The 26,307-nt window shown below is 55.4% G+C and overlaps 2 protein-coding genes across 3 annotated transcripts; both read right to left on the reverse strand.

Moving 5' to 3' along the window:
• Positions 1-392: 392 nt before the first annotated feature.
• GRPEL2 (GrpE like 2, mitochondrial) lies at positions 393-7,872 on the reverse strand. Its single transcript, XM_072348363.1, has 4 exons — positions 7,722-7,872; positions 5,491-5,659; positions 4,668-4,749; positions 393-3,951 (listed from the first exon to the last, which is right to left on the reverse strand). The coding sequence occupies exons 1-4, from the start codon at positions 7,781-7,783 to the stop codon at positions 3,596-3,598; spliced, it is 669 nt and encodes a 222-aa protein (XP_072204464.1). The 5' UTR covers positions 7,784-7,872; the 3' UTR covers positions 393-3,595.
• Positions 7,873-8,065: 193 nt separating this feature from the next.
• AFAP1L1 (actin filament associated protein 1 like 1) lies at positions 8,066-26,247 on the reverse strand. Of its 2 annotated transcripts, XM_072348458.1 has the most exons (19): positions 26,143-26,247; positions 16,309-16,437; positions 16,064-16,147; positions 15,697-15,794; positions 15,474-15,585; positions 15,101-15,199; positions 14,494-14,705; positions 13,974-14,153; positions 13,280-13,366; positions 12,962-13,055; positions 12,717-12,869; positions 12,368-12,579; positions 11,715-11,860; positions 11,085-11,163; positions 10,851-10,965; positions 10,487-10,651; positions 10,078-10,256; positions 9,736-9,864; positions 8,066-9,341 (listed from the first exon to the last, which is right to left on the reverse strand). In XM_072348458.1, exons 1-19 carry the CDS (start codon positions 26,156-26,158, stop codon positions 9,318-9,320), a joined length of 2,313 nt encoding a protein of 770 aa, XP_072204559.1. In that variant the 5' UTR covers positions 26,159-26,247; the 3' UTR covers positions 8,066-9,317. The 2 variants fall into 2 exon arrangements, with proteins under 2 accessions (XP_072204559.1, XP_072204561.1); XM_072348460.1 differs by lacking the exon at positions 15,101-15,199.
• Positions 26,248-26,307: the final 60 nt, after the last annotated feature.

Raw genomic sequence — 26,307 nt, forward strand, 5'->3', positions numbered from 1 at the left:
TTCCAGGCCAGGAGGAAGAGCTTGCAAAATGGAAAGCTTCCTCTATGATCACAAGGGGATGGCACGAGACCTGAAACGGTCTTGTAAGTACAGCGTGCTTGCTAGTGCACATCGGGAAGCACACAGCAAAAATGAAGCACTAGAGGCAGAGTGTGCTTCCTGCACAGCTCTCCATGGCAGGACTTCCCAGGAACAGAAATGCAAGCAGGCACAGCACCAGCACAGCTCACCGTGTGAAGGAGGGAGACCTCCATGCTCACTTCTCAGAGTGCACCTAAAATAAAGAGGTAGAGCGTGGTCCTTCCTTTAGGTAACCAGCTGAGGAACAGCCCTTTCAATCCACGGCGCAGCTTGGAACGAGTGGGAAAAGAAAGGAGAAGCAGCAATTGCCATTCTTTGTTTAATTAGCAAACGGACAGCGTCTGGACACGTAAAGAAAACCAGCCCTTTCCAACATTAACTCCAATGTTGTTGTCATTTACTTGCACTGCTCCCACACTCGAGTCTTCCTTACAGCCAGACCCATTGGGTAAGCACAGCACCCAAACACAACATACAGTATATATCGGTTTTTCTCGCCAACTAAAACGGAGTTGAGATTTTTGGAGATTTAGCAACGCTTTGTTCATGTGACTTGGCGAGTCGTACCAGAACATCTCACATTAAAACAACAACAAAACGCTACCGTGTTCACAATCTAAAACTTAAATAGTTTTCAAAAGTGAGAGGGTTTCTCGCAGCCATTGATTTATCACAGCTGCTCTCTTCCTTCTGCTGAGGAAGAGCCGAGAATTTAAGGTCCTCGAAGCGACATTCATATTCTGCACCGCTCCTGCTCAGAGCCAACATGTTGGTGGGGCAGCACTGCTGCAGCCCCAGCCAGGAGCACAGCACTGCTCAGCGCACGGCTGCCCGGCCTCCCACAGCACAGCTCAGCTCCACACACCACCAGCACACAGTGGGTTACCTGCTCTGTGCTCCCAGCTCAGTTGGTGGCTGGGTGAGCAAGTGGAAACCAGCAGGAGGTGCAGAGGTACAGTGCAGAGTAATGCAGCACTCGCTCTCCTCTGCTGCTCCATCCCTTCTAACAAACATGGTTGGAATGAAGTGACAGCAGGGAAGAAGCTCATGGGTTGGACTCTTTGGTGTCACTGCAGAGCACTGAAGGGGACTCATCTCATCCCACCGTGCTGTGTGAGCTCTGCACAAGCTGGGAAGCTACAAAGAGGAGAAACACACTCCACCCTTAGGCAATCTCATCCACAATAAGAGATCATCATTAAGTGTGCTTGAAAAGCAAGGGAACCCCATTCTGCCTAGGAAATTCTGTGATGGAATCCAGGTTTGGTTCTTTCATTCCCCTTTCACAATTCAAAGCAAGCAGGACAAACAACAACAGTCTTTGGTAACTTCTGCAAGAGCCACTAAGCACTACCTGTATCTTGCAATAACCATCATAAAGCCTAATTAGATCTACAGAAGTTTCACAGACGTACAAAACTGGGGCACAAACTGGGAAAATAGCTTGAGGTGGGGAGAGAGGGGTTCAGAAACAGCACAGGAACCTGAGAGCTCGGATTGCTGCTCCAGCCACACAGCAGTGCCTCAGTGCAGGCAGATCCCAGATATACCAGCTGAACAGATAGACTGCAGACAGACAGAGCCTGCAGTGCATTTTAGGGTACTTCTTTAAGGCAAAAAAGACTGAATGCTAGCTGGGGTGACAGACAGGCCTAGCAAACAGTTCAAGGGAGGACCAAGCAGGCGTTGCATACTTTCACAGTCAGGTTGCACAGTGGGTCAGTTTAAAGGTGCTTTGGATCCCATCACTTTTGGCCACCTGCTACTTTAAGTACGGCTCAGGTTAAGTTGCAGCCTTTCTATGAGTGAAAATGACCTCTTACCTAAAATGCCTGCATTTCTGTTCAGTTCCTTATAAATAATCTTTCATGTTACACATTCATTTGCACAGCTGGCTCTCCCCCTCTGCAGACCTAACTACTCAGGAGCACAAAACCACACTGGGTCACTCTCATATAGCAGTAAAAGCAGCCTGTGTGCAGCATATCAAAACAAGCACCTCCCTACCTAAAAATTCTATGCCAACCCATTAGCTGCATATGCTCTGTGTATGGTCTCCTCACACGAAATAATGCTGATAGATGCTTCATGAAAGCTGCTGTTACCCTGAAGCCCATCACAAAAGGGTTACAAAACCAAAGCCTGCAAAGGAATAGGAGAATGAGTTTTCTCCCAAACCAGTGATGGCACCCACCAAAATAAAGAGCTTTTGCAAGCAGATCTCAAACAACTGCTGGGCTGATCCAATTCCAAAAGCTAAGAAGGCAGGAATTAATGAATTTGTAAGAAATAACCTGAAAACCACCATGCCTGGGGGTTTTATATAGTGCAAACCACAGCCTGGCTTATACAGTTGTTTTGTCACTATACTGCTTACTGCTCTCCCAAGGGTTAAATTCTGATCTTAATGGGTGACTGCATCCTTTCAGCTGAGATAAATGGACTCCCTGGCAAAAGGACCTCTGGGAAATACATATGCCATACTGTGACAACAACATGCCTCCAGCTAGGAGGATAGCTTGAGGTCAGCCTTCAGTCCCCTTGCCTTCTGCTTCTCTTCCTTTCTCATCACCGCTGCTGAAACTGTTTCAAGGACACTTGAGACTTTTGTAGAAAAGATTTTTTTCCTCCTGGAGTGAAAAAAAACCAACCCCAACCAAATGGTTTCACATTTACTGTGAGTACACAAGGGTAGAATCTGAATGGCAATGACAAGTTAGCGTTATCTGAGTACCATTATTGGAGAGCTGGAGAAAATAAAGCAGGGCACATCTCCATTTCGCCAGCAGCTGCAACAGAAAGCATATCGTTTATCATGCTTGAAAGATGCACAAATACCCACCAGGGAAGAGAGATTACTCTCCTCTAAAATACACTTTTTTGGTTGGAGAAAGAGAGATCTGAGTTAAAATGGCCCTAAATGTCACTCCAAGCACTCAATCTTCTTGACCCCAGCAAAGGGGTCTGGGAGAAGGGAAGATACCCAAATCAGCCCAATAATACTCAGCCCTTTGAGCTTTTCCTCCTCTGAGTGCTCGCCAAAGAAAAAGCCTCACTGCATCCCTGTGAGGTAGGTCAGTAAATATTATTATGTTCCCTCCATACAGATACAGAAACTGAGGCAGAGGAGTTACTTGCCTGAAGGCCACAGCTGGAATCCGTCTCAGAGATGCAGCTGAGGGACAAGATGCCCTAAATCTCAAAGAATTTCTGTTTCTTATCCCCTTCCCTATCCAAGTTCTAATGGAGAAATGAGCATCAGAGAACGGGGCTGTAATGCCACATTTCTGACAAATAGCTGAACTCCTAATACTACTGCACATACTCCAAAAAAAGGATCATTAAATATACAAGTACCTTATAATTAATGGCAAAAAAGACTGCACGCAATATGAAGAAGCCAACGCACGATACGAATCTAGCTTAATAAATAAGTAAAGACATGCAGCTGCAGCTGTCATGAGTGCTGAGAGGTCCTCAGCCCAGTCAGGTCCCAGATGCCAAGGGGCATCATTCACTCCTGTGACTCCACGGCCACACCAACAAGAGCGTGTCTGATAGTGCGACCATGGAGTTTGTAGCCATCCTGAGTCACCAGTGCTATCGTGCCCGGCTGCATCCCCTCAGCTGGGACATGACAAACTATTTCGTGGTCGTATGGATCGTATTTGTCGCCAACAGGGCTCATCTTCTGAAGGCCGTGTTTGGCAAATACACTTTGCAATTTGGCCTCTATGAGAGAGAGGCCCTCGTAGATCTTCTGTAGGGTTGGATTTGGATTAGTGGGCTCTGCTTCTTCTGCAGCACTCTCAGCAGTCTTCTCCAAGATATCTGCTACCTCCACAAGGTCCCTGCAGAAACTCTGGATCCCTATGGAACAAAGAAATAAGAAATTAATGAAGGACAACAGATAAAAAAAACCCCAACTAATAATTCTGATTTTCCCAGAGCTCAACAGCCATTCTGTAGCACAATGGGAACAGATGTAGCTCCAATTTCAAAGCCAGTAAAATTAACTAACAAGAAATCTTTACACATGCTATGGAAAACAATGCTTTCTCATTCTCGGGGCTGGCAGAGAGCAATGACTACACAGCAGTTTTCCCCCTTTGCCTGCCTCAGTTCCCAACCTGCAATCCAACTCACTCCACTGATGCGAAAATGTTTATCAGAGAAACTGTAAAGACCATCTGATATAGCAGCCACCCCCCTTTGTCCCACACAGGATCTACCACCTAAAAGCCAGGGCAGAAGAGACTGTTAATATAATAGTGACCACAAGTTGATGATAACCCACAACACACATCCTGCGAGAGCCGATTCTCACCTGTAATTTCTGAGAACTACCTTCAACAGCACCAGGCCTGTTTTCTTTAGAAAAGACCATAAAGCAGGGAAATAACACTGACAGGACACAGCTGGACACAGAGAGGAGTAACACCCAGACACCAGCAAACCAGGCCAAGCATCACGCTGCACTTTACAACAAACAAGATCAGGGCAAAGGGGAGAGAAAAGCTGCTGATCAGCGTTTTGTGTTCAGGCAGGCTGCAGCAGCAAACACAGCCCTGTGTCACTTTGCTCACCAAAGAGCTTGGCATCTTCCACAAACTTCTGCGTTCTCCTCCGGACATTCTCAGAATCTGCCAAAGCTTTCCTGTATCGTTCCTATAACAGTAAAAGGAGACGTCAGACAGTGCCATAAAGCTGATTTTCCTGACAAAATTGCAATCCCTTTGATACTGCCAAAACAAGACGCCATTACACACCAGGTATGCACTGGGCTCCAGCATTTTCATTAAAACATAAAGCCAAGCTCTCTCCTACTGATTAATCAGCACAACTGCAACCCCCTCAAAAGACCCAAGGCCAGAAGCACTCAGTGCTCAGCACATTGTCAGGCTGCTGCTTTCTGCATGACTCACTGCGCCCGTTGAGATGCTTCTTTCTCCAGCAGGCAGGTCTTAGCAACAGCTAAGAGCTAATTTGTCACTTGCTGAAGTTGTACTCTGGATAGTCATCCCCAGAACTGCCCTGTGCTGCAGTATTTATCCTCTTACCAGCCACCAAAGCTGACTTGTCAGACAACACGGACCCAGGACACTACAATCTGTGACGCTAACCATGACAAAGCTACTGACGTTCCCTCTGTACAACGCTGTGAAAGAACTGACCGCAGCCCAACTCTGACACACAGTTTTGCCTGCTGGGATCAAACTGTCAGCATCCTGCTCCCAGTGTGATTCTGTGACACCTGGTGTTTGTGGGGAAGGCAGAGCTGCTCCGAATGCTGTCACAACACAGCGGTCCTGTCTGAGGGCTGTAGCTCTTTACAGAACAAGATGAGGCTGAAAGTAAAAGTCAAGGGGCCCAAATGAAAGCTGACAATGCCACCAGCTGCAAACTCACAGTTAAGTCCCGAACTTGCTCTTCTAATTTGACGGCTTTGTGCTCTAAGGCACAGTCAGGAAGGGGATGCTTCGGTTCATCACGGGGATCTTCCGGCCCACACTCATCTCCTGTACTTCTCTGCTGAGCTGCAGTGCTGAAAACACACAGGGGCTCCCTGAAATACAAACTAGGGACAAGAAAGGGAAAGTTAAATTCCAACACAGTAATAAGAAAGAATTTCAGTTTAGCACCATTACTAAAAGCAGGCACACGAGATTCTAAGCAAGATTTCAGCTCTTTACAAAGGAGATGGGCAGCAAGGACAGCAAACAGACATTTGGAACAAATCTTTTAGACTCTGCCCTTTGGGTGCTTCAGACTGTTTAGACTGTGTGACCAAAGCACACTTGAAGAGCTGTCTCTGCCCAAGAACCACCAAGCATGGCTGTGGTGAGCAACAGCTACAAACCCTGCCCTTCATCTTCTTGTATTTCATTTGAAGAGCCGCAGGGAGGGAGATCAGCCCTGCTGCAGACCAGCCAAAGAAGCTGACCTCCAGCTTAGCAGCAGTTGCTAAGCACCTCACAGGTGACACACCTGCGGCTTACAAAAACAACGCCAATACAAACAAAGTTAACTCTTTTGCATCCAAGAAGTGAAGCTGACTGAGTGGGTTCCACGCGTGGGTGATTCACAGCACACAGACGGGTGTGTTTCGGTGCGTAGGAGAGGGCCATGAGCGAGTTGTGTCTGCACTCGGGGGCCCTGCCTACGTGAAGCAAAGAGCTGCCGGCATGGAGTGCTGTCTGCAGGCAGCAAAACCAAGCTGCAGAGCTGCACAGTGCAACGCCCCGTGGGCTGTTCAGACAAGTCTGCCTCCAAAGTTGGGACCTCAAAAGAACCACGGGCTGACTTGACTCCAAAGGGAAATTCGAGGAGTGTGAAGCAGAACTGAAAATGCTGCTCAATTGGCTTCTTCCTTGAGGATGAAAGAAACACACCACTACAAAGGGCGAGTGCTATTTACAGCCTGTCCTCTATCTCCTAAACACAGTCCTGGGTCGCAGCTGCCCTAAAAATAGGCGGAATCCCAGAGGAGGAAGCTGACACATCCTGAGGTGACAGCCGTGGGGAAGTCCCAGTGGGTGTGAAAGGATCATAGGACTACGCTGGAGCTTCAGAGAGATTTACACGCTGATGTCAGAGAGGGCATACATAGATGGAGGGGAGAAGCTGATGGCAGCCGCATGGCCAAAGTCAGCTATCCTTAAAGATGGGTATTTTATCGATGGGAACGGGCCTGCATTCAGAACGACTGCTCTATCCGGAGCACAGGCACCAAAGCTTCAGACCACACAAGGACTCTACCCCACCTCCTCCTCAAGCACTTCTCCTCCCAACTCTGCATGACAAAGCACGCAAGTGCCGAGTTGCAGAAACATCTGCATCGCTGCTTTGGATTGAAACCTCCTCGTTACCCCCCACCGGGCAGTGGTATCAGAGAACACCTCGTGGCCTCCCCATTGGTACCCAACAGCAGAACGAGCTCCTGCAGCAGGGCTGCGCGGCCAGCAGTCCCTGCACAGAGCCGGCTGTCCTCGGCTCTCATTGTGCTGCCAGGACCCGGGCCTGTCTCCCACGTGCTGCCAGGAGCACGGCAGCTTTCACACCTACGAGTACCCAGTGCTTCCATTTAAGGTATCGCTTTATTGTGTGGCCTTCCAGTTATTTCCAGAAGGATAAAAGCAAGCAAACAAACACCCCACCACCAACAGAATAAGGGACCATCCAGTTTGTTCGCTTTCTTTTCCAGCTGCCTGCATTCCACTGAAATAGAGCAGCTATGGATTCACTGCTCTTCCATAACTCAGATCCCACAGCAGCCGAACAACGCCTGCCCGAGCACGGACACGACGACCATCCAGCACCCTGCGATGGGCATCGCAGCACAGCTGCCGTACGATGGTCGGAGTCGTGCGGAGGCCGTCACACGCACAGGGCCGCTCCCCGCACACAGAACGGCAGCGGGCACGGGGAGCTGCCCCGCAGGAAGGGCCGCCTCCCCTCTCGGACAGCCCGGCTCTGCGGGGCAGCCCGGCTCCCGACTCACCCAGCGGGACGGGACGGGACGGGACGGGACAGGCCCGGGCCCGCCGCGCTGGGCCCAGCCCCGCTCCGCCGCCACGTCCCGCTCCGATCCCCGCCGTCCGCCCGCCCGCGGTCCGCACAGGCCCCGCACCCACACGCACCTGCCCTGCCGCGCCGCTCCGACGGACAGCCGAGCCCCGGCCCGCAGCGAGCGGACGGCCATGCTCCCCGGGCCGCCTGCTGCCCGCCCCGCAACTACAGCTCCCGGCGAGCCCCGCGCCGCCCCGCCTCCCGCGGGTGGTGCCGCCGTGGACGGGACCGGAGTCTGCGGCCTGGGAGCCCGGGAAGCTCGAGCTACGAACCCGCAGCTCCGAACCGGCAGCCCCCGGGCGATGTGCGGGGATCCGTCCTGCCCCCCCCCCCCCCCCCCCCCCCCGCAGCCGCTGTGTGCACAGCCCCACGCCACGCTGGCTTCCCATTGCGAGTGCAACGAACAACACCAGTTTGCTCCCTGCAGCCGGGAGAAGGTCGTGCCAGTGGTTTTATTGCGAGCTGCTGATGGAGTTATTAAAGGGGACCAAGCTGCAGAGGGTAACTGTAGCAGCAGCGAGCACAAATGGGCCGTGGGCGCTCTGTTGTCCCTGGCACACCAGCCTGGGCCTTCCCTTTTTTGTTCCTCTCCCTTGTTTCTACCTGTGCCGAATTACCTTCCCCCGTCCCTCCTTTCCGTTCCAGTCCTTTCACTTGAAAGCACTTTTTTATGTTTTTATTTTCAGACTTCCCCTTGCTCCACACTGACGACGTGCTTTGGCAAACTCCGTGTCCCAGGCCCTTCAGCTCCCCTTGCACGCAGCACGGGGCTGAGGAGTCAGGCTGCCTCCAGCCTCAGCTCTTACAGCAGCAGTGTGCTGCTCGGTAAGGTCAGAAGGTGCCCGCTGTTAATTTGCTGATGCTTGAGCTTTGTTTCTTCCCAAAGGAAGCAAGTGTGCCTGGAGGACAAGGAGGGGGCGCTGGGTGAGGGCATGCAGCAGAGTGAGCCAGAGGCACAAAGAACCCTGAGATGAGACCCCGCAGAGCTGAGAATCAGAAGGGTGAATGATGGGCACCTCCAAAGCATCAGGTCCTGAGCTCATAAACCCCAGTGTCCAGGCAGCCACGCATCCCCAAACAATCTGCAGTCACTTTAGAAAACATTTGCCAGGCCTCTGGTGGGTAGAACATGGATCTCGATAAAGCAGGGCATGCGATGGCTGCATCTGTCCCACGTGCTGTCCGTGTCACACAGGTATGTGCCTTGTGCCAAGCTCCTGGCCATGCAGGAGGACCCGCAGAGATAGGTTCCCCAGTAGTACGTGACCCTGATCGCCAAAGAACTCCTGTTCCCCACCTGCCTCCCCAGTCATAGGATGGCTTAGGTTGGAGGGGACCGTAAAGATCTTTTCAACCCCTCCCCCCCCCCCCGCCATGGGCAGAGTTGCCAACCTCTAGATCAGGCTGCCCAGGATCCCATCCCACCCAGCCCTGAATGCCTCCAAAGACGGGCATCCACAGCTTCTCTGGGCAGCCTGTTCCAGCACCTCGCCCCCCTCTGTGTAAAAATCCCCTTCCCCACAGTTCATAGTGTTGCCATGTGGCAGGTGCAGTCGCAGAGGGGCAAGGGAGGGCACTTCTCCCCACGCCTGGGTCAGTGGGGCCTTGTAGCTCCTCAGTGGGCCACAGTGTCCATTGGGGCCTGGCAGGTGTTCCCACTGCTTGGTTTAAGTCTGCTTCTTTTCCCATTCCTGCAAGAGAAAAGGAAAAAAAAGAGGGGGATGAAGAGATATCAGAGGCTGGAGGAGTGAGCACTGAGCCCTTTGAGGGCCTCCTTCCCTCCCGGGGGCTTTGGACCACCCCAGCATCTCCAAAGGCTGGTGAGTGCCGCCGTGGGCATTGAAGAAGTAATACTTGCACTGCTGCCCACCCAGCCCTGGGCCCCTCAAATCTCTTGCAGGCTAGGCTCACATCAGTAGCCTCTGCCAGTGAAGGGGACCAGCCCAGATGCAACCCAGGCAGCATCCCTTGTGTTTGGAGTAAGGAGCATCCACAGTCCCCCAAATTCTTGGTCAGATATGGGGACAGGATGAAAAACTGAGATTTCCTTGGGAGCCAGGGAAGAGAGGAGGAGCGAAGCAGGACCTTGGCTTTCCTCAGCACATTGCCCTTGTTGGCAGGAAGGATGGAAGGGCTTCTCTTTCTCAGTTCAGCTGCGCTGTTAACAGGAACCAAGTGCTCAGGGGGGCTCCCATTTGGCTTGTTTGTAGCTTCCTGTGGAAAAGAAAGATTTACAAAACCTAGGGAGCAGAAAGTGCCAGGAAAACACAAACTGTCGTGGAGTCAAAGCTTACGTCAGTGCTTTGCTTCCTACCTCTAACGGCAATGTGACAAAGATCAGGGGTGTCCCCTCATCCCCACTGCTGCTTTCTCCCTCCCCAAACCCCTTTGCAGGTGCCAGAGGAGCAAGGAAAAAGAGGTGCGTACCCCATTCTCAGCCTTGCCAGTCACAGCCAGCCCCAGGGCCGGCCCTCCTGCCAACGACTGCTTCAGCTGCTCCTTCACTTCACTTAGCTGGAGCTCCAGGTCCACACGGCGCTCCTCCTTCTGCCGGCACTGCTCCTCCAGCAAAGCCACACGCTGCTCCAGGTCCTGCAGCTTCACTCCTGGTCACACAAGTGCCCGGTTCAGTGGCTGAGGTTGCCAAGGCCGGGCAGCCATCCATCCTCTTGGGTAGTGACACTAGATGGGGCTGCTGGCCCAGCAGTGTGCTGCAGCCAAGCCTGAGCATGGTCACAATTGCCACGGCCACGCTGCAAGCCCTGCATTCCCATCAGGTCCCTTCCCATCGTACCAGGGTGCCTTTGAGCATCCTCAGCCACAGTATGCAACCTACCTGAGCTGCCTTTCATGGCTTCCCGCAGCTCCCTCCTCTCTTTCCGCAGCAGCACCAGCTCACTGCGGATTGCTGCTTTTTCCTTCTCCAGCTTATCCTTCTCTGTCAGAAAACGCCTGGCATCCTCCTCAGCCCTGTTCTTCCCATACCGGTACTGGTTGGCATCTGCATGCACAAGGAGAGCTGATCACAATGGCTCCAGCCTAAGAAAGTACCACCTGAGCCCAACCCGAACTGCAAGAATACCTCTGATATTCCCACTGGGCTGGCACAGCTCAACCCAGGACCCCCTGCTGGGATCAGCCTCCACACAGAGGCCGGGGGCTTCCCCACTCTGAGTGCCCCCTCGCAGACCCCCACTCACTCGATGCATGTCTCTTCACTTTGACCTGCGGGTCAATTCGCCGTGACTTCTCGCTGCAAGAGGAGGCATGGCGCTTCACCTGGGCTCCCGCTGGCCGTCCTGACTCCTCCTCAGCCTGCAGTGGGGACAAGAGAGCGTACCGAAACATCTGTGTGGCTGCCACAGCCCACCAAGCATCCCCAGGACGCCTCCTCCACAGCGGTGGGACGTGGTAAGGCCCTGAGTCACGCTCACCTGAACCTTCTCGTAGGGGACATCATCGTACACCACGCGGGAGGAGTCGGGTCGGCTGTCCTGGGAGCTGCTGGCCCACCTGTAGGACAAGGGATGAATGTGCCATGGGCTTCCTTCCCAGGACATCTCTGCCAGCCCCACAATGGGCTTTTTAATCTCATTGCTCTCCCAGCTCTGGGCATGGACACAGCTTTGCTTTTGAGTGCTCACCCTGCCCTATCTAAGCAAACATATCCCTTAGGTCCTTCATCAGCATTAATAAAGAATCATAGTCGTAGAATCATAAAATGTCTTGGGTTGAAAAGGACCTCAGAAATCCTCTCATTCCAACTCTTCTGCCACAAGTAGTGTTGCCAAATACTAAATCAGGCACTAGATCAGATTGCCCAAGGCCCCATCCAACCTGGCCTTGAATGGGGTATCCACAACTTCTCAAAAAGCACCTTCTAATTTCAGTCCTGCCCAAGGGAAGATGCATTGCTTTGAGAAATGCCAGCCTCTGGGATGTCCCTTCTATCTCCTGGGATCTTGAGAAAACCCCATCCCAGCCTGTGCCCCTGCCCAAGAACCCAGGATGAAGCCCACCATCCCACCCCATCATGGTTTAGCACAGCACGAGGAAAGTCTTACAGGTAGGAGTGCCTCACGGCTGTCACAATGTTAGCAATCGTCTCCACATCCACATAGTCATAGTGCAAGGCCTCCGGTGCAGTCTGGGAGCCCGTCTCCACCAAGAGAAGGCCCAGCCAGCGGCCCAGGTCTTCTGAGCAGCTTGCCTGTAGAAAGAGAAGGGGCTGGGGAGCATGCCTGGCTTCAAGTGACCCTCACTCCTACCCCAAAACACAAAGCCCCACTGCAGGGAAGAGATCTTTGCTGCAAAGCACATGTGCAACGTTTAGGAGGATCAAGGAGAAAGCATGTGTATTCCCAAGCCCCCAGCAAGCTGCCTGCTTCAGCCCTTTTGGCCTCCTCCCTGCACCATAATGACACCTTGGGCTTCATCAGTGTGCACAGGAGGGGACAGCAAGGCACGGTGTGCTGGCTTCTGAAAGGGTTGATTTTCTCCTAATAAAAGCCCAAACAGCAAGTAAAGGTGAACTTGGCACAGAGGAGCGCTGGTAGCACTCTAATGGGGCTGAGCATCTCCAGATTGGACTCCATCCAACCAAAGAACGATGTTTTAGTGGACATGCTGGCGATTTAGTGGGCATAGCAACGATAATTGGACTAGATGACCTTAGAGGTCTTCCTATGGTTCCAAGGTGCTGGTGTGCCCAGCTCACCTCTAGCGCAGCCACCTCCTGCCCACTGCGCAGGATACGGAATGCAAAGGGGTGTTTGGGGCCCAGTCCTGGGACCACCTCGCAGCCCCGGAGGTTGATGGCGTTGACGTGGGTGCGCAGGTCGGTGCGGTCCTTATGGAAGTAGAGGGTGTTGGCCTTGAGGCGGCACCAGCGCTCCTTCCAGCACTGGTTGACCAGGACGTTCAGGTAACCTGAGGATAGAAAAGTCTCAGCACCATTTTGGAGCCCCAAGGAGTGCCCTAATTCTCCATGAGCTCAACGGGAGCTCCCACCCCACAGCCCCTCAGAAGGGAGCTCAGGACCCATTTCTGCCCCTAGCCCCACGAACCGCAGCATGGGATATCCTCCTCAGTGGATGAGGTCTGCGTGTCCTCGGGGGAAGGCTTCTTCTTGGAGAAGCTGATGATCCTGGTGATCTTCTTCCCTGCTGCCCGGCTCATTGAGCCCTTCAGGTCAGCCAAGCCACTTTTCTTGCCTTTCCCTGGAAGAGAACAGCCCTGATAGCCCCTATCACCCATGGCAGTGTCCCTGCTCTATGGGCCAGGAGGACATCCCATCTCGCCAGGGCCATACCATTCTCACAGAGCTCTCTGCGGGCCATGGGGGAGCAGGTCTCACCCGTTGCCACACTGTCTGAGTCAGAGGTGTGCTTCTCCTGTGACAGCCTCTGTGGGGAACAGCAGGGCAGACATTGGTTCAGAAGCATCCCTTTGCCCAGCCCCAAGCAATGACCATGCTTGGGCTTTTGTCCCTCCAGCACAGGGCTGGGATATACAGCCTGTGCTTGGAGCCCACTGCCCCCACAGACCTGCTGTGGGGATGGAAGGTCACCAGTCCCACACAGCACTTGGGCCGGTCCCTGTCCTCCCAGCCACAGCCAGAAAACATCACCTTATCCAGGTCCATCTTGCAGGGCATCACTGGGGACGTGGGGACTTCCATCCCACTTGCTCCTGCACTGCTTGCTTCCTTTATCACCTGTGGAAAAAGGCCTCTGAGCAGCCCATCACAATGGGCTGGGGACCAAGGCAGCTGTCCCCACATTGCCAAGCTCCCACTGCACAGCCCAAGCCCAGCTGGCCACAGTGGTCTCTGCAGCACCCAGCTTTACTGCCCACCACTAGTCCTGCTGGGGGCACCAATCCTTGCCTGAGACCCCTTCCAAACAACAACTGCTGTTGAGATGCCTGGTCAGAGGGTTGGATGTGAGGGATCTGGGAGCTGCACAACCACGCTGCCAGCACTACACACCCCGCTGTTCCCTATGTCACTGTTCCTGCAGGAGAGGCAGCACAGCCCCTTTCTCAGCCCAAGGGCTCACAGCAGAGATGGCCCCTTCCCTGCCTCCCACACCCAGAACAAAGGCAGGAAAGGGCCACGAGGAAGAGGAGGGGGTGAGCAAACATCCCCACTCCACTCCCTGGTGAGGGGCTCCAGCTATCAGCACAGGAGCCGCCTGGAGCTTGGGAAGCAGCTAGCCAGCCGTCCCCACAGCTGATAAGAGCCAGAGGAAAACCCCCTTCCCCTTCTCCTTCCCAAGGGCAGTAAGAGGAAGGCTGTGAACGAGGGGGAGGCAGCAGCCTACCTTCAGCCATTCCTCAGCCTGCTCCTTGCTCTGCACAGCCAGCACCAGTGCCTCAGCGCCAGGCAGTGAGAAGCGCAGCTCGTGCTTCTTGCGTCGCCCATCCTTGGGGACATAGATGACATTGCAGGTGCTCAGGGGCACTTCCACATGTGGCTGCCGGTCCTTGGAGCTTTTGTAGCACTGGGAGAAGCAAAGGGAACCACTCAGGGCTCAGCTGATGCTGCTGCCATGCCCAGGATGGTGGGTAAGGATGGGCAACCCTGCAGCCAATGGCACAGATGGAGGTGGCTGTGTTTGTTATGCAGAGACTTAACAATACTAGGGCTGCAGGATGCCCTCTCCCTTCCCTTCACTAGCCAAGAGGCTCCAAAAGCAAGGAGCCCCTCGTCTGCATGCAAAGGAAGCAGCAGCAACCCCTGCACGCGCTGCGGGGTGGTCACAGTCTTGGAGCAGGGCTTGCTGACCTCCCCCTAGCCCACCTGCAGGTCTCTTCCCACCCCTTGTTCCCCACCAGGCTCACCAGCAGTTTGCCATCCCGTATGATGGTGAGCTGCTTGGCCCACTGCCCGAACCGCTTCTTGCGCAACAGGAACGCACATATTCTACAGTCCTTCACCAGGTTCATGGAGGCTTCTTCTGATGGCCACTGGTGTGTCAGCTGCTGGCCTTTCCCCTCCTCCTCCTCTTCGTCATAAGATTCATAGGAACTGCTCATGGCATCCGAGTCGTTGTCTGGAAGGGAGCAGGCAAGTTACCCCATTCAGATGGAGCAGCTCCACATCCTGCTCCGAAAGCATTGCTACTTTGACCCCAACTACTCCTATTTCCCTCATTTCCCCTCCACATCACTCACGATGCTTGCAGGCAAAAAGCCAGTCCCAGGCACGCCTGTACAAACCCCGGGGCTTGCTTGTTCCTTTGCAAGTCTCACACTTTTAAAGACTCCTGGTGCAGCAGAGAGGAGCAGGTCAGGAAAGCTCAGTGCCTCCGCTCCTGCTGGCAGTGCAGCCAGGCAGTGCTGCCCTGCACCTTCAGCACATAGCAGTTCTCAGCTTTGCTTGAGCCCATGTCTCACGCCCACTTTGCTGAAGCTCTTCCCTGCCTGGTAAGGGCACCCAGGTACCTACAAGAGTTCTTCTGCTCCCCGTTCATCCTGGTGACGGGGTAGTTGCTGTCTGCGTCCTCATAGTAGCCATCCATGATAGAGTTGGGGGGGCTGGAGCTGTCTGCAGGGGAAGCAGAGGACGGCCAGGGCTGTGGGTAAGCCTGCAGTTGGGCAGAGCAATGTGCACCTGCTGCAAGCGCACACAGACACTGAGGCTGTCACCTCTGCTCACTGTCCCCTCCCCACCAAGGAGCAAACAGCCCGGTGCAAAGCAGCATGGTGGGATGGGAAATAAGTGGGTGGGGTGCATTGCGGGTGGCTTCCTTCACCAGGAGGGTCTGGCTCTGCCTGTTCAGCTGTGGGGCAGGTGGGACGAGGCCGGGAGCAGGACTCACTGCGGGAGGTGATGTACTCGGGGGCCTTGCCCGGGCCCAGGGGCAGCGCTTCCTCATAGTAATCCTCGGGTGGGGGGGTGGTGGGCAGAGGCGGAGGGGGGTCTGCAGGAGCCTGTGGCAGAAACACCAGTGAGTGAGGGGCAGCACTCTGGTGTGAGAAGCAGCAGCAGGTCCCAGCCACCTTCCCGTGCTGGTGCAGAGAGTTCAGAGTATCGGGACATACGCTTTTTGCTGGCTGGCTCCTCGTGAGCTCCACACCAACGCTGTCATTGGTATCCCCATCATCCTCCTGCATGTCCCGGAGATCCCGCAGGTCACAGTCTGGATGGGGAGCAAGCAATGAGGGTGAGGGAGTAGCAGGACCCTAAAAATGGGCATCCCATGTCCCCTGGGAGCCCCCAGGCCAAACACCCATGGGTATGGCTATGGGGAAGCAGGAACAAGCACCCAGAATGACAGTGCCCTCCCCAGGCACAAGGACGCAGCTTCAGCCTCCCTCCTGCCCCCTTGAGAGTCCCCATAGCCAGCTGGGAGCCCAGCCCAGCACCTGATGGTGAGACCCAGCACCATCCCGGGATGGTCCCACGTACCAAACTCCTCGAAGAGTGACTCCACAAAGCTGGTGCCATTGCTCAGGGAGGCCGTGTTCACATACATGAAGTCCGTGTCCTCCCCTGGGAGTGAGGAAGGAAGCTCAGCCTGGAGCTGGGCAGCATGGCCAGGTGGGCACCAGCACCTCTTGCCCCCTAGACATGCCAACTCATGGCCACAGAGCGGGCTGGGGACACAATGCCAATGGGACAGCAACTGGGTGCCATGGCAGTGGGACACTGACCTGTGGGTGGCTGCAGCTTCTGCAGAATGGAGGACACAGCCACCTTCTTTTCCTGGGCCGTGGCACTCAGGTACTCATGGTCCAGCAGCTTGAGCAGGATGCTGAGCTCTGGAAGCAGCTGGTCCAGCACTGGGGGAAGCAAAGAAAAGCCCATGAATGTGGCGATGTCAGGATGCTGGACTTCACCCACAGCCCCTCTGCACATGGGGGAGGGCACACAGAGCTGAGGCTCAGCAGAAGAGGCAGCTGGGATGAGGACACACAGGAGGCATGGGGCACTTTCCAAGCCAGCCCAGCAGCCTTGCACATTTTGAGTCAACTTTTGGCTCAAAACTGTGACAAGCTCAGGAACTCAGTCAACCTTTTTGTTGAGGACATTCTACCCCCCATCACAGCCACAGCCATGCTGAAATAAAGGTGCAAAAAGATTTGAGAAGGCAAAAAGGGCTGCGACACATGGAAGACCCCCATGGGGCTGAGAGCCTGGGCTGGGCTCGGGGCTGTTTGCCAAGTGCACACGTGTTCCTTCTGCACACACCCGCTCACAGACACTGGGATGCAGCCCGTGGGTGGAAACTTGAGCTCCGCAAGCTTGCTGGACTGCTATCAAAGGGCTCAGCACGTGAACATTTCCATGCAGATAACACTACACCTCTGTCCCACCTACAGTGTAGCATGGCTGCTGGTGCATCCTCCCTGGGATGGGGCACCTAATGCAGCAGCACACCTGCTGTGTACTGCTGCAAGGCTGCACCCATGCGTAACACAACTCCATGTGCTTGAATTTCAGAGCAGGCTTACAGGAGAAATTAATCCCTTCAGGTGGTATTTGGCATGCTGGTGAGGAGGGAAAGGAAGGCACTGCCATGCAACACCCCTGCTGCAGGCACAGTGCTGGGGAGCAGCTCTGCTCAACTCCCAGTGTGCTACAGGGCACTGAGCACCCCAGTGTGCCTCAAGAGCACCCCCAGCCCTGCTCAGCTCATGGCCTGAGGCAGAGCCCTGCTGGTAACAAGAGCTCCAGAATAGAGCTGGGATGGACTCCTCAGCTGCTCCCCTGATCTCTGCTGAGCAGAACAGAGCTGGAGACAAACCTCAGCTCCTGTGTTTTGTGTGCAGCACCTGAAGCATCCAGCACCTGAGACAGTCCAGCTCTGAGAGGACTGTCTGCTCAGGACTCCAACAAACCTGTGGCTCTGGAGGCTATCGACAGTGGGGAGAAAAAAAAACCAACTGTTTCTTTCAATGCAAGTGTGAGCGAGATCTTGGCAGCAACTGAACATCATCTGAGCACAGCTGGGGTGGCCCTGCAGCTGGCTTTGGGTCTGCAGGGACAGGGGAGAGGCCAGAGGGGACTGCAGTGGCAGCTGGGACGTGCTGAGTGATGGGGTGTTTGGAAAGCAGAGCTCATGTCTCATGGACAGAGCACACAGCCACTGGGAATACTGCTGGATCATCACTTCTCTGCAGAGACACGGTGCTGGTGCTCAGAGGAAGGACTGTCTGCCCCGCAAATGTGGGGCAGTGCAGAACAAGGCAGCAGTGAGGGGATTTTTGCTAGGGGGAGCAAAATAACCCTCAGCCAAAGGGGAGCCCCATGTGATCCAGCTGATGCTGAGCAGTGCTCAGCCAAGGCAAACCCCCCAGGCAAGAGGACAGCATGCCCAGCTCCAAAGCACTGCTCCCCAGGACACAGGGCAGGATGTGGCTCGCATCCTGCTGCCTCTGCCTTCTATCTCCACAGACCTTCTGCTTCCTCCTCCTCCCCAGCGCCAAGCCAAACACCAGCACAGCCCTTCGGCATGACTCTGCCAGTGCCCACCTCCCACAGGCAGACCCTGAGGAGGGCAGTGAGCAGCAGAGAGCAGGCAGCATCTCCCAGCCCATAGAGAAGAAGAGGGTGGCACAGTAGCACCAGGGCTGCTGCTCAAGCTTTGGAGCTGGAAAAGCAGCACACAGCATATAGGTGGGTGGGTGCTCAACTCCCATTGCTCTCCCCTTCCACTGAGGCAAGGAAAGGGGACAGACATTCCCAGGATGCACGTGGAATGGAAATGGTGGAAACACACTGCCAGGTGAGACATCTTCCTCTGGCCGGCCAGGATCCAGCTGCAGGGCTTGGCAGGACACTGAGCTAGTAAGGAAGCAGCTGAGAAGAAAAGCAAGACGTCCTGCCAGCACCTGGGGAGACACCCACTACCTGCCCCAGCTCAGCAGATAAGGACCATGCCTTGTGCCACCTTCTCACAGCACGCTGCAGCCCACAGTGCATCCCCCAGGACATCTCCTGTCACAGCTCTCAGACCTCTGTCAGGGCACCAGACCAACTGAGGGCCAAAGGGCCACAGAGCAGGCAGCGCCTTGGCCAACCAGTGCTCAAAGCAGAGCACTGAAGGCTCCTTTGTTCCTCCCCAGCTGAGCTGTCCCCTGCATCTCCCTTGTTACAGCTGCCCTGGGAGCCAAGAGGGGGGTGAGGGGGTGAGCTGCTCAAAGGGGCCTTGATCTGCAGCGGGTGCACAGAGCCGAGCCTGCGCCTGGGGGAGCGGAGGGAGGGAAGAAATTATTTCCTGCACTTGTTCAGCTCCCAGCCCACAGGAGGTTAATGAGGCGGCTGCAGGAAGCCAGGAGAGACTGCCCACGGGTCACTGCATGGATGGCACAGACAGGGGCTCGGTGTCTGGTACCAGAGCACAGCCTGCCCTTGGGCGAGCAGGGGCGCCGGTCACAGACAGCCCAGCCCGTGTCCCCTGCTGCCAAGCAGCAGTGCAGATACAGGGTCCCACCTGCTGGGTGCTGCTGGGGTTTCTCCTGCAGCCCAAACACCATGAGATCAGTTCTCTGTGCTGGGTGCAGGCATCCCAGGACAGGGAGCCTTGCAATGGAGATGCGCTGCTCTCCACATCTGCTGCAGCAGGGATGGGAAGATGTCAGAGGTCCCTGTGCCTGGGAGGGCTGGGAGCTATGGAAGCAGATGGCTTTAGCATGAGCTAAGCTGGGCTGGATGGGAGGGATAAGACTCAGGGCAGCACTCCTGGGACAGGAGGTCTGGGGACCAGCACCAAGAATGATGCTCAAGACATCACCAGGATGCTGCTGCTGCTCAGGTCAGCAGGCAGCGCTTGCTCTGCACCCCAGTACACCCCACAGACAGCATCAAGCAGGTGCCCTTCTCTACAGCAGCACCCCGCACCACTCCCCCACCTCATGCCCAGGATAGCTCTATTATTAGACCCTGTGAACACATTCCTCTTGGGAACCTGTGTCCTCTGGATTGGAGATAAGGCTCTGGGCGCAGCTGCAGAGCATGTTCCCTCTCCTCAGCCTCTGCACAGTCACAGGAGCAAGCAGCAGCTCTTGCTTCAGCAACCTGCAGAGAGGTGGAGGAAGAGGAGGAGGAGAAGGAAGGGGAAGAACAGTCTCTGGCCAAGCTAACACAACGGTTTCCGTGTGCATGGACTGACTGTCACGGAAGCAGAGATAAGACCATGCACGTGTGGCTGCAAAGCAGAGCTGGTTGGCAGCCACAGCCCAAGGGAGCCCCAAGGAGGGGAAACAGTTCCAGGGAGCAGCACTGCAACATCACTGCAGGGACTCAGCCCATGGCTCCGTTGTCCCCCCCCATCCCCCAGGCCCCACTTCCTCCTGCGCCAGGTGGAGGCTGTGGGTGAGGGGGGCCAGGGGAAATCGGATGCTGGGAGTGACGGCCATTGTTTGTAGCTAAAATAAAAACCAAGCAAAAATAAATCCTTCCTGTTGGCGTGGGTAGGGCCCCAGGATGCTCTGCCTGCGGAGGAGCACTGCTTGGAGTCGTCACCAGCAGTAAACAGATGTTTATAGCTCTTGGGATGCCACGAATAGGTGGGGTGCAGGAGGGGAGGGGGCCACCGCAGCACCTGAGGACAGTGGCACTGAGCACTCAGAGCTGCTCTGAGGGAAGGAAGGCTGGAGCCTCCCAGTCCAGTGCTGAGGGGGCCATCCCCATTCCCACAGGGCTGTTTCCATGGACAGGAGGCAGGCGCACAGCTCCCACCATTGTTCCACCACATCCATGCTGCCCCAGGCCCTGCAGCATCTCAGCTCTTACTAGGCAAAGGTTGAGCTGCACTGGGCTGGCAGCAAGGAGAGCCTGGAAAGTCCCCTCCTGTCAGAGTGAGTACCCAGTAACTTGGCACGCTGCAGCACAGAGGGTTTAAGAGAAAAGCAAGCCATTAATTATCACACTCATGCTCTGGAAACATCCCATAACAGTGGAAGATTTGCTCAGGGGCCTCTTGATGCCCATGAATCATCTCCTCCTTGTGAACAAGGGCCCCTTGAGAGGAGTGGGTGGGGGCAGTGTCTCTACTTCCAGCTCTGGCAGCCAGAGCGAGTGCTTCAGGCTCCTCCTGTGTACCCCCCAACCCCCTCTCCAACCACCTCCACAGCCATTAACCCCCACCCTAGGACAGGTGCCCCCAGCTCAGGGGTTGCAGCATCCCCAGCACTGCGGCGCACAGGTGGCTCATACCTCCTGAGTGCCTGTTGCACAGCAGGCAGCAGTGATCTGCAGGACCTGCAGCACCCTGCGCAGTCGAGCTGCATTGGGCAGGGCAGGGGCACACACCTTCTGGGGAGTTAATCAACACAACACTGCAGTATTTAATATCCTCAGCTGATAGCCTTGGAAAAATCAGCCCTGAGATCTGAACGTGCAGCACGCTTGCTCAAGGGGACAGCAGGTCCCCACCAGCAGAGCAACCCATGCATTCTCATCTTACACTAAGGGAGCTCACAGCTTGCTGCCCTCTGCCCTGCTCCAGCACTGGGACCAGGGGAGAGAGAGACACCAGGGAGACAGAGCAGCCAGGGAATGCTTTTACCCTTGAAAACGTGCACTCCAGGCACTCAGGGCTGTGCTGACCACCGGCACACATTTACTGCTGCTGTTTTCAGCACGCTTTGAGAGAAGGGCCCTGTGCCTGGTCCAGCTATGTGCCAGCAGCGGCTCTCTCCCTGATATAAATAGCTCTGCTGAAAGCCTTATCTGGCAGCCCTGCTCTCAGTGACCCCAGAAGCCAGCAGCTGAGCTGTGAGCCCAGCCCAGGGAGAGTTCAGATCATGCTCCAGACACGCTCTGCCTGAGCCCCCTCTCTCAGCCCCCCAGGCCCATGCCCTGCCTGCTACATGATCCCCACAGTGCTTGCACCACAGCAGAATGGCTCCGTGAGCCTGAGCTGCGCAGGTAATAATTAACAGGGGAATGATTGAATCACCCTCAACCACCTCCTGTGACCGAGACAGATAAGGAGCCTTTTGGTGCCCCGTGCTGTGGATGCTACCCAGGGGCTGTGTTAGCTCACTCAAAGCAAACTTGCCCCCTCTGAAATGATGAGGCTGCAGCTGCTCTGACCCCAGAGTTTTCTGCATCACCTTCTTTTACTGCTGAGTGAAGCAAGAAGCTGAGCAAACAAAGGTACGAGGATGTGGCAAAGCCTCTGGGTGAGGATTCCCTGAGCCCAGGCACAGCCCAGTGCCAAGGACACAGCTCTGTGAGCACACAGGGCTGCGCTCAGCGGGTGACATTTCAGCAGTCAGTGTGATGCTCTGCAGGGAGCCTGGGAGCAGGGAGCGGGGCTGGGTTGATAAGAGCTGCTGGCTGAGAACGTGTTTAAGTAATGAAAGGAAAAGAGAGGTTTGAGATGCCCTTTTAAAGAAATAGTCGGGCAGGGGCAAGACCTGCTGAGCAATGTATAAAAACAAGCTTCAGGCTGAGGAGAGATGTTAGGATTAGCCAGAACCCAGAATAAACTCTGCTTTTTCCAAGTAAAATTTTGGCATTGGCCTCTTCAAAACCAGCCCCGAAGCAGCAGAGACAGCAGGATGCTGCCGTGCCCCCACACTGGGAGAGGCCCCAGCAGTGGGACAGAGCAGCACAGGGTGGCTGCAGGCACTGCCAGGTGCACAACCTGTGTGCAGGTGACACAGCAGACACCTCCCGAATGGGCATCCCAGCCCTATGGATGGATGGTAGCTTTCTGTGTTCCAGGCATCACCCTTCCCCAAAGCCCCATACAGCAGATGTGCTTTGTATAGGAAAAGTGCCGTGGGGCCATTGTGTACAGGAGGACACAGGACTCTCCCCTAGCAGGGGATGGGCTGGGGCGACACAGGAGCTGCAGGAATAGGATGGATGGGGAATCAGCCAGAGCCAGCTTTGCCTCTCTGAATGCATCCAGCTATGCTGCATGATGGGGACACTTCCTTCTGGGGTTGGTGGTAGGAGTAAAAACCAGCAGGAGTAGAAAAATCACACAGGGCAGAATTGCTATGAAGTCAGCACCGCAGAGGCAGCCCTGCCCAGCCCTGTGGGGTGGACGCAGTGGGGGCACCAAGAGGGTCTCTGCACTTTGGGGACTGGGGTCGTGCTGCCGTAGCATCCTCAAGGGCAGGATAAGTGTGTTTGCTCAGCTGAGAACAGCCCTTCCGTTTCCTTCCATTGGCGAGCATCAGGTGCAGCAGCAAGGCCACCAGCCTGCAGCATTTCCTACCCACTTAACTCCTTCAGGGCAGGAGTGGAGACAGAACAGCCAGTGCAGCACGGTGGGAAAGCCAAGCCCAAGCAAAGGGGATGGTGTGACCGCCCCAGTAAGTGCTGATGTCTCTGATGGTGCTGGGACTGGTTCACCCTACCTGCTTTTAGCTTCAGTACACAAAAGCCAGCTATCAAACCTGTTCCTACTCATCTCCTACTCCTGACTTTGCCCTGTACAACCTCAGTTTCCCAAAGCATGAGATGACACTAGGATTGTGTCAAGCAGGGGGCAGAGCCTGACGGACAGTGAGACACAAAGGGGTTGCTCCGCCATGGGTGAGTCTGGTGGGTCAGATGTTCAAAAACACCTGGGGGAAAGACACAGCCTCTGCTCAGCCACAGCCATTGCTCAGGCTGCTCCTCACACACCTCCCCAGAGCTCTCCTGCTAATTGGCACCAATCAGATCACACTGCAGCACCCAGACCTCGCTCCTATCACTTCCAGGATCACATGCAGGCAAAACCCACTTCAAAAAAGAAGTAAAAAACAACAAGATTTTAAGCATAGAAACTCCTCCCAGCAAAGATCTGCGCTCATTCCAAACTGTTACGAAATGCCAGTGTTTTCCCTTGCCTGCCAAAAGCACTCCTTTGATGAGAGGCGTTATCAGAAGCAAAAATCAAAGGGGCTGAAGAACCCGAGGCAGGTTCCATAGGGTGGGACCACCAAATCAGAGGTTTTCATCCTTCCCCACCACGGATGCTGCGGATCATTAACACAGAGGGACTGGAGCTCACTGAATGCCACGGCTTTTGGCACTCAGGGATGATGACAGCCGGGTGTTGTTGGCCGTGGCCGTGCCCAGGCTGCGGGTGGCAGGACCCAGCACTATTCATGCCAGGGCTGGTGTGTGAGGCAGGGACAATGCAAAACTCCTTGGGGATTTTCTGGCCAAGCTGCCTGCCCTGGGAGAGGGATATTTCATAGATGTTATGTAGAAATGGCGGTTTTGCCATTCATTTACATGGGAAAAAGATATCTTCCATGCAGGAAGAGATACCTGTTCCTTTAGCTGTGCCAGACTGGACTGGTGTAGGGAAGAGTTAAAGGATTAGGACGTGAGTCTGGGATGTCAGAAACCACTTCAAGCCTCCACTTTGCAAAACTCTTATCTTGTGTCCCAGCAAGCAACTTGGCCACAGAACAACAGGCAAACACTGGGCCGAGCCCAGCTTTCACTCCCTGCTCTCGTCTACAAAGCCCTCCAACTGTTCAGGATGAGACAACTTTAAAACCTTACACAAAGCTTTCCTGGGATGGGATGAGGAGTGCCGGCCCTCCTGCAGGCAGCATTTTGGTGTATGCTGTATAGCACAGGGCACGTCAGCATGTAGCTCAGCACGTTTCCACCGGAAAACAGCACTTCCAGGTCAAGAGCAAGCACTGGAAAGAGGCAGGTTTCCAGACAGTCCTGTGCGATAGGAGTCCTTGGGGTCACCTCCTGGAAGGTGCTAACCAGGCATGAGCCCAATGCTTCCCACCCTGCCCAGCAGCCCCACCATTGCATGGGGCAATAACACACTGCCTGCCTGGGCCAGGGCAGCCCAGGGACAGCTCATCCCCATTCCCTGGGCTATAAACAGGACCCCACCGCCAGGCAGCTCAGCTTCCAGCGGAAGGAATGGCTGCAATGCGGGGGAGAGCTCGGCACTTGCCTGGTGCTAACAGCTGGCCCTGGAGCTCCTCGCCCCCTTCACCAGGCTGCAGGTCAGGAATGAGCCTGTCTCCCTCCCTCCCAGCCCAATGCCTCCCCATTCCTGTGGGTGAGCTGGAGCCAAGTTTATCCCTGACACATCTCTGCTGGCTTCACTGGATTTAGACCACAGATATGGTGCAAGATCAAAATTCTCGTGGCATGAAAGGTCAGAGAAGAGTTATTAATGAGGAGAAGCAAGTACAGCCCAGCTGGAGCAAAGGCTCATGGTATGGAGCATCCCCAAATCAGAGGCACATCAGCACAGCCTGGAGTAGCTGCCAGAGACCATAGAGAAAGCTGGGAACTGGGTCAGAATCCCCTTGTCCACCAAAACTCCATGCCCTCCCTGCACAGCTACAGCCTCAGAGGGATCCAGAGGCTCTGGTGATGAGCAGGAGGATCTGGAGAAGGTTTACATTAGCAAAGAGCAATCCGAGTGCCAACAACCATTCATTACACATACTGAAAGTAAAGCAGCAGGCACCTTCACCACTACCATAGAAGGCACCTATGAGGCAGTAAAAGTAGCAGTGCAGCTCTGCCTCAATGGGGAAACCCATGCAAAGTGGAGCATGCCAGGCATTGGGGCAGTAGATCTCCATGCAGGGGTAATGGGCAGGGACCTCTCCATGCACATCCTGTGCCATGACTGGGTTCATCCCTACTAAGCCCTAGTCTGGGCTCAGCAACACGATCCTACAGCCTTCAGTACTCATCATGTGGCACAGGGAGCAATGCCCAGCAGACACCCATCACAGGTAGGACAGACTTCCAGCAGCCGGCACAGCTTTCCCCTTTGCCCATCAATGAGGTCCTCTGGGCCCTGGCACCACGTGTGTTTGACAACAACACTCCTCCTGCAGCAGCAGCCTCCTTCAGAGCCAGCACTGTGGGGCAGGTGGGCTGGGTGAGCTGCAAGGGGAAGCTGTCCCTGTCCTCTCCTGTGATGCCAGGCAATGTACTGCTTCCTCAGCACCCACACTGCGTGCTGCATCCCCAGAGATGAACTCCTCACATCACATTTCCAGTGCGGAAACACCACCCCATCCTTTTCCATCGGGAAGGGGAACTCCTGACCCTCGGGTCTTTCTGGTGCCTACCCCGAGCAGCACACACAGCAACTTTGCCCTGTAGGAGGACCGTGTCTCCTGCACCATTAGCACAGCTGCGGCACGAAGGCCGCGACCCGGGCGCTGCCCGACGACACCACCTGCTGCTGCACAGCCCCGGGGCAGCGTTCGGCAGTGACCGGCAGCACCACGCCGCTCCTTCCCCGCAGCTCAGACAGCAGCAGGTCCCTCCCCGTCCCGCTCCACCCTGCAGCCCCGTGTGCTCGGTGCCACGGCCGCGGCACTGAAACTCTTCTTCGTCTCAATCCCGGGACCACGACTTTCTCGACGAGCGCACCGAGCGCTCATCCCCCGCTCACCCTCCCTCAAGGCGCTGCCCTTTCACCCTCCCGACCAAAGCCAGCCAAGGTCCCAGCCTCAGGTGACGACACGCACCGACCCCCGGCCCCTTTCCCCCCGCAGCGCCCGGTGCCGCCGCCCGCTCCGTGTCCTCACCGCTCAGCCGGTCCATGGTCCGCACCGCGGGCAGCGGCGACCGCTCCGGGTGGAGCGGACGGGCGAGTGGCAGCGCGGTGCCGGCGGTCCCGCAACGCCCCTCCCTCGGCGCGGGGCAGCACCGGCACCGCCCCGCCTGAGCCGCGCCCGCCGGGATGGTGCCCC

This window comes from Excalfactoria chinensis, chromosome 13, assembly GCF_039878825.1.
Source record: "Excalfactoria chinensis isolate bCotChi1 chromosome 13, bCotChi1.hap2, whole genome shotgun sequence".
NCBI classification, from domain to species: domain Eukaryota; kingdom Metazoa; phylum Chordata; class Aves; order Galliformes; family Phasianidae; genus Excalfactoria; species Excalfactoria chinensis.